This window comes from Buteo buteo, chromosome 8 (genome assembly GCF_964188355.1).
Source record: "Buteo buteo chromosome 8, bButBut1.hap1.1, whole genome shotgun sequence".
Classification (NCBI taxonomy): Eukaryota; Metazoa; Chordata; class Aves; order Accipitriformes; family Accipitridae; genus Buteo; species Buteo buteo.
In genome coordinates this window covers 36347452-36365374 of record NC_134178.1, presented here as the reverse complement: position 1 = coordinate 36365374, position 17923 = coordinate 36347452, and the positions used below count along the sequence as shown (strand labels likewise).

General features: G+C 43.5%; 1 protein-coding gene across 1 annotated transcript in view; it reads right to left on the bottom strand.

Annotated features, from left to right (window-relative positions):
• The window catches only part of MYH15 (myosin heavy chain 15), a 48921-nt gene that overhangs the window by 5332 nt on the left and 25666 nt on the right, over nucleotides 1–17923 (bottom strand). Inside the window, exons 23-38 of the mRNA XM_075034110.1 lie at nucleotides 17314–17450; nucleotides 16682–16937; nucleotides 16021–16263; nucleotides 15234–15410; nucleotides 14605–14750; nucleotides 13921–14011; nucleotides 12539–12928; nucleotides 11429–11555; nucleotides 10209–10327; nucleotides 9539–9735; nucleotides 8176–8525; nucleotides 7476–7600; nucleotides 5047–5162; nucleotides 2835–3027; nucleotides 1926–2129; nucleotides 764–889 (exon numbers count right to left, since the gene is read on the bottom strand). Of these exons, the coding sequence (XP_074890211.1) occupies nucleotides 764–889; nucleotides 1926–2129; nucleotides 2835–3027; nucleotides 5047–5162; nucleotides 7476–7600; nucleotides 8176–8525; nucleotides 9539–9735; nucleotides 10209–10327; nucleotides 11429–11555; nucleotides 12539–12928; nucleotides 13921–14011; nucleotides 14605–14750; nucleotides 15234–15410; nucleotides 16021–16263; nucleotides 16682–16937; nucleotides 17314–17450 (2997 nt within the window). The remainder of the gene's footprint in view (nucleotides 1–763; nucleotides 890–1925; nucleotides 2130–2834; nucleotides 3028–5046; nucleotides 5163–7475; nucleotides 7601–8175; nucleotides 8526–9538; nucleotides 9736–10208; nucleotides 10328–11428; nucleotides 11556–12538; nucleotides 12929–13920; nucleotides 14012–14604; nucleotides 14751–15233; nucleotides 15411–16020; nucleotides 16264–16681; nucleotides 16938–17313; nucleotides 17451–17923) is intronic.

Genomic DNA, 17923 nt, shown 5'->3' with positions numbered 1-17923 from the left:
GAAGACAGCAGTCATTGCAATCCAGGCTGGAGCTGAATCAAGGACAATCAGCATCTTCTCTCTGGCAGGCAGTAATAGTGCTGTCAGCTGAGAAGCAGTAAAGACCATGGTACAGGAATAGCTTTGTCCAGGCACTGCAGACACATAACTCACAGAAACCTCCAGTCCTAGCTTTCATTTTACCTGTTGGTACGATGCAGTACATCAGCTGAACTCTGAAGACATGGATTTCTCCAGGTCTGTGGGAAATTAAACTATACCTACCCAAATTATGTCTTGCCTAGAGGAAGAATGTATTCTGCGTCTCCTCCTGGGATCTTAGTCCTCCTGTTTTTCGAATAGGCACCTAGATCTAGGATACCCTGTTTGGGATTGAGTAATTTTGTTTCTCACATCAGATTCTATGTACACCAGGAGGCCAGTTAGCACTAGTCTGAATTGGTTTAGCTTATGCAGGTGTATGATTTACCCTATTCAAAGGTGACATGACCTGAAACTTTGAGGATTGGTGGAAACTGCATTCCTGGGGCAAAAAGAAGCCCAACAAAACAACCAAAACCAAACCCCAAACATCAGGAAGAAGTCCTTCCTCTCTTTTTACCTCTAGCCTGTTGGTTTTTTTTTTGTAGCTTCATCAGTTATCTCCAGATAACTGTAGAGTGCTTTGTAGCAAGCACAGAAATGGCAACTTGGGAAATACTTTCTTCGTTCTCTGAAGATATTGCAGTACTGAAAAGAAGTGAGCAGGAGCCAGCCTACTTACATCTGTGATTGCTTTTTTGGCTTTTTCCTCTGCGTTCCGGCACTCCTGGATTGATTCCTCCACTTCATTCTGCATCTGGGAAATGTCACCCTCCAGCTTCTTCTTTTGATTGATCAGGCTTGTGTTCTTTTATTAAGTTTTCCCCAAAAGAACAGTGGAAAAGGAGGAAAAGTGATGATTAGAGACATAATTTCTTTAAATACCATAGCGCACCAAGGCTTACTGATTTTTGCATCTTCTGGATTACGGCAGTATTTGGGAAGGGAGACCCAGGTATGTGGTAAGGGCTGGCCTTTACTACATAGCTTAGCTTCAGACTGAGGAAATATTAAAAATACTCTCAAAGCTGTAAATATTCAGCTTTTGATTCAGATAAAATAATAAGCCAGAGGCTGAAATAGAAGAATGAATAAGGCAGTTCATCCTGGAAAACTAAAGATCCATAATCAGTTAGTCAATGACGTGATTAAAACAGAAGCCTCATGTCATCAATGTGCTGGAGGAAACATTGCAAAACATTGCCAGCCTGTAGCACATTTTCATTTCGTTCTAACCATTATTTGGTGAAAAGAAGATCTGGTTTTGTAGCAAAACTGCTGGCGCGTCAGGACATGCCCCTCCATGACCCTGTAAAAACTGCAGTGTCCATCATGACAAAGTCCAAAGGCCTATCTTAATGAAGACCTGTGATGTGGCAGAGAGCACTTTGCTGCGGGGTGGTTTCCTGACCTGCACAATACACCTATTTTTAGACCCAGCCTCTACAGTCTTCATTGCTGAGTAACATCAGCGACCTGTGCAAAAACATCACCTGTGTCGCTTTTCCAAAGAAATGCCTTGCCATCCCAGCCATGGCTTAACTAAAGCAGGAAACTGGTTTTACAGCACGGAAGAAGGAAAGAAATCAAATTTACTCTTGTTATCTTGCATCATTGCTTTTTCTGGAAACTGTTTAAAGCAGTTGGCTGAATCATCAATTCCAGCTAACTTGAAGGGAGTGAGGTGGCATATCTAGAGAGTGACTTACTTCCTCTCCTCATTTTCTCTCTTGAAGGAGGGCAGGGTGTGTCTGACTTATGATGGTCATGGACAAAAACTGTCAGTGCTTAATAGGCAAGGCTCAGTTTAACCCAGAGAGGGAGAAAGCACAGAAAAAGCCAACCTGAGTGTGAAGCAGGTTCACACGTTCAGTGGCTTCCAGCAATTCATGCTCTGCCAGCTTCCTTGCCCGCTCTGTCTGGTCCAGCAAAGCCCTCAGCTCATCCAGCTCTGACTGGAGAAGATTGTTCCTCCTGTCAGAGACTGCCAGCTGCTCCTTCAGATCTTCATTCACGTGTCCCGAGTCATCCAGTTGCACCTGAAGCTCCTATAACAAAACAGATGATTTTTTACCAGTGCAACTCCATTTCAAGCCACTGCGCTTACATAAGAGGACCTCAGATTGCAGAAGTTGCCACGGGGCCCACCCCAGGAATTTCAGTGCTGCTTTATTGGAGAAGGGCTTCCTCCACACTGTAAGCTGAATAGCTTTTGTGTTATGTGGTGCAACAGGGGAAAAACCTGTGTGTTCAAATCTGTAAGAGCTCGCAGTTCTGCCCAAGGCAGAACTAGCTGCTTAGGCATGGGAGAGGTGGTGACTTAAGAAGTGTCTTAGCAAAGCACTTTTTTTTTTTTAAGCTATTACAAATGTTGAAGCAAACAACAAAGCTAAATATACACACGCTTCCTGTACTCCAGCCAACTGACTTGCTCTCCACATTTAAAGGACTTGCAAGCTCACAAGAAAATCATAGATTTGCAGTTCCTCACGCTGTAGCCTTCTGCCCCTGCAGGAGGCTGTAGCCAGCAAGGGTTTTATGACTGGATGTCATCCAGCTTGTGTGCAAGTCTTGGAAGAAATCCATATTTCAGTATTCTCTTACACCAGATGTGATCACTAAGGGCTTTCCCTGCACATCCTTGGGAGTAGTTTCTCTCTTAATTATCATCACCATTGCTGTTTTGCTCTGTGCTAATGAAACCTAGCCCGCACCCACCATTGGGTGCTTGGGACCGGCAGCTCTTGGAATACCTTTATTTGTGTCTGCAAGACACGTGCTGACTTTGTTGCTTCTGCAGCATGCCTGTTAGCATGGCTGAGCTGGATTTCCATCTCGTTGAGGTCCCCTTCCATCTTCTTCTTGAGCCGGATGGCCTCATTTCTGCTCCGGGCTTCAGAATCAAGGGTAGACTGCAGTGAATCTATGGCACGTTGCTGATTTCTCCTGAAAAGGACGTGAAAGGTGAATGGAGTCATTTTCCTCTCTGCACAGGAACATCAAACTACATGCAATGGTACTCTACTTTCTGGAAGTGTCCCATTTCCAGAAATAGAAGTATATTTCTGAATGACATACATAGCACAGGTTTCTAGTGCCTCACTGCTGTCTAACTGGCTGGTGTGCTTCACACCCTCAGCTGACCCCTGATCTGTAAGCACCTATAGCATCCTTCTCCCACATTTCCTTTGGCAATATTGGAGCAAGGAGTTCTCTCAGATCTCTTGTAAACTCAAGCAAGTACAGGTTTGAACCTAACAAGAAGCACTTCAAGCTTAGCAGTCACTTACCAAGATATTTACTAAATCATTCACTGGGATGCTTTACATCTCAGCCTTTTTATGAAGGCAGTACTGGAAGGGATTAATCAAACTGAAGGTACGCAGCTACATTCTAAGCTCATTACTCTAGGTGCTCTTCATAGTAAATGGCGTGTGTAAGCTACAATTTATTGTGTCTTAAAGTAGATGTTGAAACACATTTCTTATGCACAATTATAAGGGGAATAATTCAGGAATAGAAATCTGTGTTATGGACATATAAAGTTAGAAAAGATTAAGCCCACCCTAATTAACAGCCTGGTCCCCCTGTGAAAGGCAGCTTAGTGTCACTTTAAAGATTGCAAAACAGATACAGACAGGTGCTTAATTTTCTTGACTCTGTAACACTCAAGTCCTATGCTGAAAGTTTTACTCTCTTACAACCAGAAGGTAACTCAAAGCACAGAATATGACTCACACAGGGAAATATTTATCTCGCTGCTGGCCAAGTTTTGCTGAAAGTGTAGGAGTTCTGGGAAATCATTGAGTCAACAAGGAAAACCTTGAGGGCCTTATTGCTTCAGCAAGATACTGAACTGTGCCCTAGACTCCCGGGGAACAACACAGCATGTCTGCTGAACAACTCAGCAGCAAAACACTCATAACAAAGCTGAGGCATAAAACATTGGTTAGGATAGCTTGTCCTGAGATCTCTGTAATCCAGACATCTGCAGGACGATCAGAAGATTGTACCTGAAAGGGCCGAAACATTATTTGTTTTTGAAACAATTAACATACCAATCCTTGTACCTACACTGGCCAAGGTGGGACTTGGACTTCCCCTTCCCTACCCTTTAGCCTACCAACAAACAATGACATGGTTCTTGGATTAATAGCATTGCAACACTGACTAATTCAAGGCCAGAGTTTTCTGAAGGATTGCATACACATTGTTGAAAATCTGCCCCAGCATAGCATCATTTTAAGAGTGTAACTCTTCAGACTAGAGTTAGTGCTGAGGGGGAGAGGAGAGACAAAAGACATCATCCTTCTGTCACCTAACTGCTTTCCATTTTCTCTGTTTATCCCTTTCACCTGCAACCTCCTTCCTTTTATATTCATATTTTCTCTACCTCTGCAATTCTCACTGCTTACCCAAATGCTGTACACGTAATGGCAAGCTCCTCACATCCTCCTACAATCAGTGTAGCTATAACAGCATAAATCAACTAAATGCAGAGGTAAAGATTGCCTTCAGTTAACGTAGGTTTGAGTACCACTGAGGCAGTACTCCTGATTTCACCTGTGGTTCCCCCTGGGAGGCAGCCATCCTAGAGGATTAGGAGAAGACCACTCTCTAGACCTACTTGTCTCCGTACTGTAAACATACAGACTTAGCAGCCCTTGGTCTGCTGTGACTTTGGTTGTGCCAGTCAGTTGTGTTACGGCTGCTATGTGACGTGTGATGGGCTTCTGTGTCTGCTGGCAGAGACTGAACTGACAGGAATATCTGAACTAAGAAATAGTAATGTGGTAGGACCTCTCTTTGGCAAATAATCTGAGCTGGTCTGGGTTCTGGTATGAACTGTATCTGCTTGGGCTGGCATAACTACCTGTGGTGCATTTGACTCGCTTAGGTCTTGAGACTATTTCTGGTCTTTTGAGATTTTCCCCTTAAAAACCCATGCTGCTTCCTGTACATTACCTTATATTTTCCATTTCTTCCTCTTTTTCTGTCAGTTTTCTTTCAAGCTCTGCTTTAAGCTGAGAAAGTTCAAGCTGAAAACGAAGGGTCTTACTTTCTTCATGCTCCAAAGCTCCCTGAAATAGTAAACACCAAGACCAGGAGTTGCTATTTTTTTTAAAACCACAAACTGCTGCACAAAGATGATCCCTTCACACTTTTCTTCCCATTCCCAATAGCACTGTTTCCTCCCTACCTCTTTCTCTAGGCAAGGACATGAGCAGCTTACATGGCAAAACAATGACTTTATTTGCCTTCTAATGCAACTTGGCAGCTGGAAAACTGAGCAGCAAGCTCCTCAGAGGACAAATTGTCAAACAGGCCATGACTCACAAAAAAAACCCCAAAACCTTAGGCCCTGCCTGTGTGGTTTTGATATCAATAGACGTTCCCCGCTCCACACCCCTGTACAGACACCCTCCGGAAATTCGTGGGCTTGTAAGGGATAGGCAAAAGCTAAAGCAAGATTGTTGTTGGAAGGGTGAAGGGGCCCACACATCCCCCAGCTCACAAAGATCTCTCCAAATCATGAAGTGTTGAAAGCCTCCCAATTATACAGTCTTATTAGGGAATATGACTTCAAGGAGAGAAATAACAGACATCAGCTCTATATGAAAAAATGCAAAAATACTCTGTCTGATCTTTCCAATTAGTATGAAGACAAGTCTATGAAACAAGGGAGATTTGTTCCTATGTCTTTATTCTTACATTTCTCTTATATATTGAAGCCAAGAACTAAGCTGACAGCCCATAGTGAAATAACAGGGCCTCTGACTTCCAGGTCTTGCATAAACCAGGCTCAGTGGCATTCTGTCTCCTTACTGCTCACATCAAACAGGGAAGAAAAGCACAGAACTGAACATCATACATTTTGGAAGTGCTCTCTGAAAGGCAGAATTGCACAGGCTTAGCTATGCTTCCCATGGGAGATGATGGAAACAGAATGGAGGTTCTGAAGGCAGAGCTGTACAAAATCCTTGCTAATCTCTGGCCGTCATGCAGCAGCTACAGGTCAGTCGAACACACACTTCATGCCAAGGAGCCACAACATATTAATGGGAACAGCACGCAGGAGTACCGTGTCACCAGTGGTGACTGCCAGAGACCCAAACTCACAAGGAAGGGAGAAAATCTGCATTAAACCATTTCTTTCATAATTAGAATAAGATACATCACCACTTTACTTTTGTTAGTTCCTAATATCACTGAGCTTTAGGAAGCCATTCCACACAGTCCAGGAAAGTAAAGTGTGCCCCTTAGATCCCACGAGAACGGATGTATTCTTTCTAGCAAGAGTTTATTGACAGAGCATATAATCACTCTCCACATCTCAGAGCTGTGGAAGAAAGGCATGGTCTTTCCTCTGCTCTGATCACGACACCTGTTTGTTTGGCTGCAAAATCCCTGCAAAGTATAAAGCATCCTGTAACAGACAAAAGAAGTTGCACTGCATTTAAGGTTCTAATGGATCCCTGTCACTGGGTGATGTTCGTTTTAGCAGATATTATTTAGAGCACAATTCAAAAGAAATGTAACCTTCACTAAAAATCCCTTGGTATGTGCTGTATTGCTTCTAGCCAGCAATACCTACACACATTTTTAGCTTTGCAATGCACCAAACTTTAAAAAAAACCTGACAACTGGGCCCTCTAAGTGAATAACCAGGATTTCCAGTTGGCTTGTTCCATATTGTTGGTTTGTTTCAGGAAACTGGGATAAGGCATCCCTCTTGAGTACGTGCATACTTATCACTGTAGAAATGAATGCAGTGATGCTAAATGCCTTTCCCAAACTCCTTTTGGGAGTAAAAGATTTTCTAAATGGCCTGTTTTCATTTGGTTTCTGAGACTGCTACCATTTTTTTTAAGCAGGCTGCAGTACCCAACACAATAACTGAGACCTTAATAAATTTAAAGTCAGCAGGAGGTTTGTTTTCTTATTCTCAAAAACAGGAAATGGTGAATTTGCTGTTGGAAACCAGACACTAGAAATATCTGATAAAATAGTATAAGACCATAATTCTCAGCAGTTCCTGTTTCCTGAAAGACTGAAGTATTCTGTGCCAAAGTGAGCAAGGACTGGATTTTCAGGAGGTAGGCAGAAGATTTTGAGCTTCCTGAAAGTGGGGGGGAAACCCCCGACAACAAAAAAACCCCAAACCTACAAGGCATCTCCTTTGAAAGAATCTCCACTGTTGACTTAAAACTGACATCTCCAAAAGTCACCAGTCACTCTTGGAAACACTGGCTAGCAAGGCCGGAGGAGCTGGGTGCAGAGAGGTCGCCCTTGTTAACAATCAACACATTGGCTGTGTTGCCAAGAGGAGGAAAAAGGAATGAAAATTGTGATAAAGACACCCTTTCCTCTTCCTCTGAGCTTTCTTTCCTTACCTCTGCCTCTTCCAGAGCCAGCTGAACTTCTGACTTCTCTTGTTCAACCTGTTTCTTGATTTTTTCTACTTCATGGAGGGTCTTGTTTCCTTCACTAATCTGATTGGTCAGATCAGAAATCTCCTCTGAAACAAAAAAGGATGGATGGATTTAGTGATCAGAGTGTCCCGAACAGCCTGCAATTCATGGAGCGTGGATACAGGACCCGTGCCTCAAACCGCTACCTCAAGGGCTCGTCTTTACACAAGCGCTGCCTTACTTTCAATTACCGCAACTTTTTTTACCTGACCAACCTGAAGGCACAGACTTTCCTTGTAAACGCTTTTTGAAGTGGTTATAGTGGTTTAGTTTTTATCTGTGATCTGCAGGCTAGCAACACTGTGCTCTGCTTTGGGAGCTGCGTATGCTTCATCCGCTGCACCCCTGTCATCTTTCTTGTTCCTCCCCCGAGACTGGCACCTCTGCCAGTGGGCTTCATTGACAGGTGAGCAAAGGCAAGCCTGCTCTCCTCTGGCAGTACCAGCTTCCATGTTCAGAACCTTCACTGCCAGCATCAGTCAGTGTCTCCAAACACATTGGAAAGCTAGTCTCACGGATGACACAAACGCCTTTCCCCACAGCTGCTGTGGGGCACCTGCATCCCTCCAGCTGTCCACTGGTATGGATTTCGCACTGGGTGCGGGGCCTGCATGAAGCGTACCTTGGAGGTTCTTGTTTTCCCTTTTCAAGGTCTCCAGATGGTCCAGCGTCTCCTCGTAAGCATTCTTCAGCTTGAAGAGCTCGGTGCTGAGGCCACGGGCCTCCTTCTGGGAAGCCTCCAGCTCAGCCTGTGACTCTTCATACTTCTGCTTCCAGTCGTTGATGATCTTGTCAAACCCACGCTGCTTCTTGTCCAGGGAGGCAGCTGCCGAGTTGGCCTTCTCCAGGTCAATCATCATGTCTTCCAGCTCGTTCTGCAGCCTGTGCTTCGTCTTTTCCAGAGAAGAGCACTTGGCATTGGCTGCCTCGATTGCTTCCTCAGCTTCCTGCAGGCGAGCGGCAAGCTTCTTCCTACCAGGTGGGAAGAGACAGTGAAACGACCAAGTGCCACCACTGCCATGTTATCCACAAAAACTGACACCAAAGCGCTGTCTCAAGAAATCAGTTTTGAAAGGGAAAATTGGAGGGGAAAGGCGAAGGGCGAGGGAAATCAAGCCTCTAGAGAGAAGGGACTATGATAGACAAATTATGAATGCTGATATGTGGCAGATAGTTTTGTGCATGTGTGTGAATATTTGAAATTGAACTTTTGAACACTCACGCAGCAGCTTGCTACTTGCTAGCTGTAACCAGCACGGGCTCCTTGTAAATTTTGATAAGACCTAGTCTAAATGAAAGTTTCATTTTCCTCCAATTAAGAGATATGAGGCAGAGCCACCAATTAGGAGGCTGGTCACACCTTGGCCTTTTGTTCATAGGATATTTAGATGGGGAAAACAGGGGGCTGGGAGTCCTGGCAAGAAGAGGTCCTGGAAAGAAAGGAGGGCCCAGAAAGAAGAACGTGAAGATGCTAGGTGGAGAAAATATACTGGAAGTGGGGGAAGCTCCTGCAGATCAGAGATGCATGGGGTCAGATGCTAGAGATGCTCAGAGACCTTGCCCAGTAAATCCAGAGACTGGTAACTGGGAGTGGCTGCACAGCATGAGCCAACATGACTTTTCTGCCCTACCTTCCCAGGGCAGCCATCATCTCCCTGCTGGGAAGGGAAGTGAAAACTGAGGGAACATAGCACTGGGCCAGGGCACAGCAAGTGAGTGTGAGGGATAACCAAGTAGGGTAATCTAATCTTGTTAGTTCTTAAATAAACCCCAGTATCCACATCCACCAGCCCATGGACAAGGACTCAACAGAAACATTGACCTGCTCAAGCAATGAAAAGAACAGAAGGACAGCCACAAATGACATCAATGAGCCAGAGGGATTTTTCCAACTAGGTTGCCCTATTTCCTTAGCACTACAACCAGTCCCAGGGAACACAGTCCTGCCAGCCAAGGGCACGATGAAGCCCATGTAACCCACTTACTTGGCATCTTCCAGCTCCTCAGTTCTCTGAATGGCATCAGTCTCATACTTTGTTCTCCACTGTGCCACTTCTGCATTTCCCTTGGAGAGAGCCCGCTGCAGCTCTGCCTTGGCTTCTTGCTCCTCCTCATACTGCTCCCGCAAGAGATCACAGTCGTGCCTGGCTGCTTGCAGGGCATGAGCCAGGGCATTTTTGGACTGCAGGGATAGAAAGGTCACAGTATTACAGGGTTACCTACAGCAAAACCCCAACAAACAGCCCCTAAAAATTCAAATGGACGCTTAAGCCTTTTTTTCTTTTCACCCCTGGCCTTGACAGTGCAGGTCAAATGAGGTAAGAAGTGTTTGAAGTCTGGTGACATGCTGAGGAAGCTATCAAGATTGAAGATAATTTAACACCTTTGGAGAAGCATCCAAACTTTTAAGATGCAAGATCTGAGATTTTGGCTATCCTACTGGGTAAGTTTTACTTAACAGTTATGGATGCTGATTATTTTCCTGAACTCTTCTCTTGTGACTTGCCTTAGTCAGGGGCAGGAACTTATATCAGTACAATTACTAGGAAGACTTCTCACTCCTTTGTCTCATTTCAGCTTTTATCCAGGCTACAAATGAACATGAACAGTTTTCCCCATTCCATTTCAATGAATGGAACACAGTCAAAGCATTACCTTGGTTTCCTCTTCTAGCTGTCTCCTAAGTTCGTCAATCTGTTGTGTAAATGATGTTTTCCCCCGGGACAGCTGACTTATCAGTGACTCCTTCTCTTCAAGTTGTCTTATAAATTCACCTGCCACAGGATTTAACAAAAAATAAAGTAAGATGATGAAATGGCAAAGTCCCAACCAAAAATCAAAGTCCCATCTGTCCAATTCTGCTGAGGAAAAGAACTAATGGTGATTGTGGCTGACCTTTTGTGAAGCTTCTTCCAAAGTTGTAACCATCAGACACTTCACCAGGACAGTTTTCCTTAGGTGTTTGTTTGGGTTTTTTTTTGGTGGGTTTTGTGTTTCGGTTTGGTTTGGGTTGGTTGGTTTTGTACTGCCAATACCTTGATTTTCAATTTTAGTTCAGCTCACGGATCAGACTAGACTGATGCTTATTTTCACATGCAGTTGTAGCTGGTTTTGTTTATACTTTTCTTCACTACTTCACATTGCTTTTCTACAGACTTCTTTTCAGAGGGCTGCAAAGCACCCTGAGAACCTCACAACAACCAGCATACAGAGCAGAGGGATACATAAGGAAAACTTCATTTATCACAAGAAGGGCGTCACTGCAGGGTGGAAACTGCAGACTTATACGAGTATGTAGAACTAACAAGAAAACACAGGAAATGAAAAATATGTCTTTGAAAATACACAGACCAGTGGTACCTGGTGAAGATGCAGAGGTTAAATAGTACTACTCTGGCTAATAAGGTAGCAAGCACTTAGAGGATATGAGGTATTTTTGGTCAGATGGGAGCATCTTCTAGAGCACAACGCCCAAGGTCACGCTGAGGAAGATGGTATTCACACAGACAGCAGCAGTATGCCAACTCCTTCATCTTCCCTCTAGCATTGCAGAATAGACATACGTGTCCTTGTTCCTGAAACTGGGTACCTAGCCAGCACATCCATTTCAGCTCATGAAATGGTATCACAGTATGCTGGTAAATGTTTATAGGGTGTTTTTTAAAAGCCAGTCCAAGGCAAGGTCCCCCCATCAACGTTATAAGAATACTGAAGATAGGAATGTCAAGAGACACAATGCTGCTGCTCCATTCAGCCATCCTAATCCATCCACCTTCAGAGCAGACACCATTGCATAATACATCTCACCAATGCAGTGCTGAGACACGCCTGATAAGTGTCTGGAAACAGTCTATCTGGGCTGAACATGCACATACCATTCTCACTCTGGAGTTTTGTCTTCTGAGTAGTGAGGTCATTCGTGAGGCGAGTCATTTCCTCCAGTTTTATTTTTGCCTCATTCAGATGGTCTTCGTAAGTGCGACAAAGTTTCTCTGCATTGGCCTATAGGAATCAGGAGAAAAGACAAAGCAAGTTGTAGCTTCCAGGCAACCATTTGGAAGCTGTAGCCTTCCAAATGTATCTTTTTTTGATGTGCCTTTCAGAGAAATGGCAGACAGCAAAGACACAAATACCACGGCAGTAAAGCAGGGAATAGTTGCCCTGTGTCCACAGCCCCAGGCCAGGGGACTCCCCATCAGACCACTTTCACCAGCTGTTTTCCCTGAACTGCATTCTGAACGGAAGCACCAGTGTAAAAAGGCTCTGCAAGAACTTCAAAAGCAATCACATGCCCATGAAGTTCAGGCATAGCCTCCTCATAATTGCTAGATGGGAAAATCATCTCCAATGAAAATCATTCTACTGATTCTGCTTTAATTGCCATTTATCATAAATTGAGTTTGATGATAGCTTTCTAACTCTCAGAATACGGCAATTTCTTTTCTTTACTTGCACTGAAAGAACTCTTTAGAGTGCTCTGAAAGCTACTAAGACTATCTACTTGGGAAACAAAATCCACAATTCAGCCATTAGGAAGTAAAAATACACATAGTGGTCATGCAAGCCTTTGCTTTGCACCCATTGCTAATGGGTCAAAACTGAACCAAGGGGCAGGACCGGAGAGGACTCTGCTTAGGATGGGAGATATCCTGCCTTGGATGGCATCACCCCAGTCATCACCAGCCTGGGGAAGCATAATTTAAGTGACACAGTTTTATGCTCTGAGATGTATGAATAAACAGTATGCCTGGAAGTGGGGATGCACTATGTGTTTTAGACAGGCCATCTTAATTGCCCATCCCATCTCCAGGTAAGATGGGTGACACCACCAGCTGGGGAAGGGGGACACTGTGCACATAAGCACCTTCAGATGGCAAGACACCACCTTCTAAAACACTCCAGCCCTACCAGGTGTCCTGGGAAACCTTCAGACCAGCCTTAGCTACACATGGCCTTTGGGGTTCGGAAAGCCTCAGGACCCTTACTTTTCCCTTGACCATCTGCTCCATGTTGGATGACAGGTCATCCACTTCCATCTTCAGCTCGCTTTTCTCCTTTTCCAGTTTCTGCTTGACCCGCTGCAGGTTGTCCAGTTGCTCCCCCATCTCAGCCGCACTGTCTGCGTGCTTCTTCCTCAGGGCAGCGGCCGTGGCTTCATAGTGCAGCGTGGCCTCCTCCAGGTCCCGCCGCAGCTTCAGGAACTCCGCCTCACGCTTCTTGTTCATCTCCAGCTGGGCAGCTGTGGCTCCCCCAGCCTCCTCAAGCCGCTCACTTAATTCCTCCAGCTCTCGGGCCAAATCTGACCTCTGCTTTTCCACCTTGGCTCGAGCAGCTCTTTCTGCTTCCAGCTCCTCTTCTAGTTCTTCTATACGAGCCTACCAAAGAGACATGAGCACCTTTGAGTCACCTTCATGATGATTCCCATCAGAAGACCACGAAGCACCTTACAAATTGTTAACCCCCCTGCCCGCCCACACTTTACTACACAGGTGGAAGCACAGCAGTTAAAGGACTTTCCCATTTGTGCCAGTAAATCAGATCAGGAGCTAGAGTAAGGATGATGAGCCACATCCTTCTCACAGTAGATTGCTCTACGAGCCCTAGTTCAAGACATTTAGGTCAAGTGCACTGACCTTATACTCAGGTACTTGACATTCAGCTGAAGTACATGAGAGAAGTTACTTGATAGTAGGAGTAGCAACAAGAAATTGTCATTGAAGGGGACTCTCTGTTCCCATTTTAAGAGCTCTGTGACTGGAGTAACTTCTCTCTAGGAGTGTTAAGACAGGATTTCAAATACAACAGTGTGTAGAATTGCACTAATAATGAATATTCATTGGGAGCAATCTTTTTTATGAAAAAGTTATATTGATCAATCTATGCTTCATGTCCAAGTTATGCAAATTTTCTTTATTTACAAAAAAGTAGAGCTGATATTTTGGGTCAAGACATTTTGTTTGGACTGTGCTGACTTTATTTGGCCTTTTCATCTCTGTTGAAAATTTCCTGTGCATTTGAGCCCTTCTCCAAATTTCAAATCCATGCTTATCACTGCTGAACTCCTCCTCAGCATCCACCCTCAGTTCCATGGTTTGGAACAATATTATTTGCTTAAAACAAAACACCAGAGCCTTTCTGCTTTGCCTGAAACCACTAGCATTCTGTGGTCGTATGTCCTGCTGCTGGGAAAGAACCACTGTAGAGCGCATCCTGAGGGGAAAAGGGTTCAGTCTGGGAAGCTATGGAGTTGCACCACTTTGGGTCTCAAGGTCGAGCTGCAGCTAGCCATGAAAAGTCTCTGCAAAGCCCTTCAGTGAGGCACAAAGAGGAACTCATCCTAAGATAAATGAGAAAGAAGCAAGCTAACCTGAAGCTCCTTGATCTTCTTCTGCAGCTGCATCACTATAGCTTGTTCGTCTTCTATCTTGGAATTCAGCTGGCTCATTTCAAATTCTTTCCTGCCACAGAAAGGAAAATCCCACTGTGATAATTTTCCCTGTAGCTTCAAGTTAGGCTTTTGCAATTTTTAAAGAGTTGTTCAATAGAACTTCTAACATATCTAAAAATGAATCCAATCCTCATGTATTGCAATTTGCATGAAAACACATCTTCCTCTGAGCAGCGGTTTCCAAGTGAAGACTCTGCATGCATTTGTGCAATTATATTTCTGATTCTTTGTGTCATACAAAAGTAACGTTATTTTAAGACTCAATGGAAAAATATATTTAACAGAATCAGATCTTTCAACAATACTGTCATAGCTAGTTAGGATGAATAACTTTTTAGAGACTTCCTCCAGCTTTCTCCTCTAAGCAATGGAAAACACAAATATTTATTTTTTCCTTAAATGCCGAAAAGCATAATGAATTCTAATGTTTCAGGTATACCGTGCACAAGTAAGAGTGATTTTCCCTCCCTCCTTGCCTACACACTCTCTCCCCCCTGGAATTTCCTTTTAGCCACCATCAGAGCAGGATGACACACCTGAAGGCTCTGAAATGACAGTGGTAACTGTGCTGCTTTATTTTGTACAGCAGAATCAATCTCTTACTTTTTTAGCTTTTCTTCCATCTGCAGCTTATCATTCTCCAAGTCCATGACACTCTCTTGGGTCAGCTTCAAATCCCCTTCCAGTTTGCGTTTTGCCCTTTCTAGATCCATCCTCACTTTCTTCTCTTGTTCAAGTGAGCCCTCAAGCTTTAGGAACAAAGTCACTTATTAAGTATATTGAACACAGATGGTTTACAACAGTTGCAAAGCAGAAGTACTTAAGTACAAGCATCCTATTTTACATTTTTTATTTTCTAGCAGCCAGTGGGCATATGGGCTAAAGAAATATAACATAAGGGTTAGTCCACGCTTTACATTTGTGCAAGCATTACAGTTCTCTTAGTAGCAAAGTTCTGTTTGACTTCATGCCAGTTACACTGCAAATGCAAACTGAGTGGATTTTCCCTCTTTATCGCACTCCTTTCAAAGGCTGAACTACGCAGATAAATTTTTAATAACGTTCCTGTAATTATACCTTTTACAGACAGTACGAGGACTGCATTTCTAAATCCTCAATCATTTCTAAAAGGACAGGAATACATTTCAAAACTTTGCGACGTTTCAGACTCATGAAAACTGTAAGTGGTGGACAAGCAAGCCTGGGGAAACATGAAGGCAGAGCTGGCTTACATCATCCACTTGCTGTTCCAGTTTCACTTTAGCTTTGCTCAGTGTGTTGACCTTGTCCTCCTCTGCTTGTAGGTCATCCAGAACTTGCTGATGAGCTTCCTGCAAAGACTTTTTCTCCTTAGTAAGTTTGCTGATATTCTCATCAAGAGTTGCCATTTCTTCTGTGAGATTTTTGACCTGTGTGAGAAAGGAAGATGTATTTGTAAGACTTTGAAGAAAGGGATTATCATAACCTGGCTCATATGACTGCCTGTTCTGAACTTGTATGCAGGAAGACGATGGAAAGAAAGGGATCTCTCTCCCCCCAGCCCCCTGTGGCTTTTTGACTGAAATTGCCATCAAGGGAGCCAATGTGTGCCAGTTCTTGTGGGTTTAGTATATTCTTTCAAAGGTACTACATTCTTTTCAGCGTCACTCTGTGGTGGACTCCAGCTTCTGATTCTCTCTGGGAGAAGTAGGAGATGAGCGTTACATTTACAGGCTCTAAGAAGATGAGCTGGAAGGACTCATGGTTACAGAAAACTGACAGCAGAAAACTGTTTATTTAAAAATGCCCAAACTAGACATAATTCTTTAGCTGAATTGCAGCAAAACTCATTTCAGAAAAAGGGAAACTTAGGCTTAGAGTTAAAACTTTTTCCCTCATAAGGTCAAATAAGTCTGTATATACTGATCCTTCAGTTTGGCCTGTGTAACAGACAGTGTAAAAGCATCAGAAGACCAGTAGCTCTTGTCAAAAAGGTAATCCATGCCCTCTTTTGAATACATGGTGAAGTTCTAAAGGTACCTTGTTTTCAGTAGCATGCTTCTCTTTCTCTACTTTTGCAAGTGTTATTTCAAGATCATCAATATCCTTCTTGAGCTCAGAGCACTCATCTTCCAATTTTCTTTTCTTAGAAGTCAGCTCAGAATTCATCTCTTCCTCATCCTCAACCCGCTCCGTCAGTTCTTTGACTTTGGCCTCCAACTGAATCTTGGATTTAATCAACAAGTCGCATCGTTCCTCGGCATCTGCCAGAGTGTCTTGCTCCTGGTGTGGCACAAGCAAGAGGACAGCAATGACTGCCTGGCCTTTTTTTTCCTCACTTGCCCCTATCCTGTATGTGGTTAGAGAACCCGATCCAACGCTACAGAGCAGCATAAGGAAAAATTCCTACTCCTAATTTTGGAAGACAAGACCAACAAGTAACTAATGGAGCAGGATGAGACAGTGGTGAGCACACGTAAGACTGCTTCCACATCTAATTGCCACAGACATTACCTTGGTCAGAACCTGTTAAGACTGCATTGCTAACCCACCTGGTTATATGCTAGAACATATCCGCTCTAATTTTTTGCAAGATTCTGACCAACAGCTTATTTTAATTGAATTGCACTAACACTCCAGTCTGTAAGCCTTTGGGTTTCAAAGAACATCAGTAAATATAGGAATATATATGTCTACTCACAGCTTGGAGCTGGAGAAGCAAATCATTTTTTTCCTGAACTAAAGAGACTTGCTTTTCTTCAAGTTCTTTTCTCCTGGCCTCAGATTTTTCCAGGGCCTCCTTCAGTTTCAAGAACTCTTCCTTCATATTGGCCATCTCCTTTTCAGTTTCTGCAGACTTCAGAAGAGGTTTGATCTTAAAGAAAAGCTTCATCCAGGGCCAGTTCTTCACAGCCATAAAAGCGCGAATGTTCCACTGAATTACAAGAAGGGCATCCCTGGTTTAAGAAGAAAAGAAACAAAATTCCCTAAAGCTTAGCCCGAATAGAGAAAGTGAGATTTTTATTTTCATTCTCAGTCAGCTTTATGGCTTTGTTCTCTGTAATATTAAGAAGTTGTACTAGGTTCCAAGATATAAAAGAAACTTCCTCCATATCTCTTGATTTTCAAGGTCATGAAAAATTTCCAAATCTGATTTTTACCAGAGCTGCAGGCAACTAATATACAGTTGCCATTATTTTTATCATACATCCACTTTAAACCTTTAATTTAGGGTTAGCTATAGCCTTAGGGACTGTAATAATGGCTCCATTCAACATATGATTAAATGGTAATAACTATTATCCAGTAAGATTTAAGGGAGTGCCTTCATACCTGCGCTCCACTATCTTCTGAAACTCAATCCGCATCAGTCTGCCACGTGCCCTTGCCTGGATCATCGTTAAGATTTTCGCAAGTCTCTCATCCCTCATTTCTTCTAGATGGCCCAAGAGACCAGCCTTGAAGAACACCTGGTACATGCACAGATATTATTTCACCATAACAAATAATTTTTCTTCCAGAGTTACGCAGACCTTACTGAAATCATTCAGAAAAATGGTATTTTTATTGACACGTTATAAAGTAAAAGAGTACAGACTACTACTTGCATCAGGGACTGCACTGTACAGTTCCAAAGTTGTTTTAAAACCGAGTCTCCTCTCCCCAGTTTTGAACAGGCCAAACATTTTTATTGCCACAGTACTTTTCAACTGTGGCAGGGTGCAAAGCAGGTCAGCTGAACCACAACTCCCAACTCCCAGATCCCTGCTAATGGGATCATGTCATAATTGCACACGGCCTCATTTCAAAAGCTGCAGTTGATCTTATGGTCCATATATGTTTGAGTGTACCTATATTATATTAAATAAGCTATTGTTTTACTGGGGGGCATGAAGCATCGGCTGCTGCTGTGTCCACTTGTAGCATTGCTGTAATAAAATCT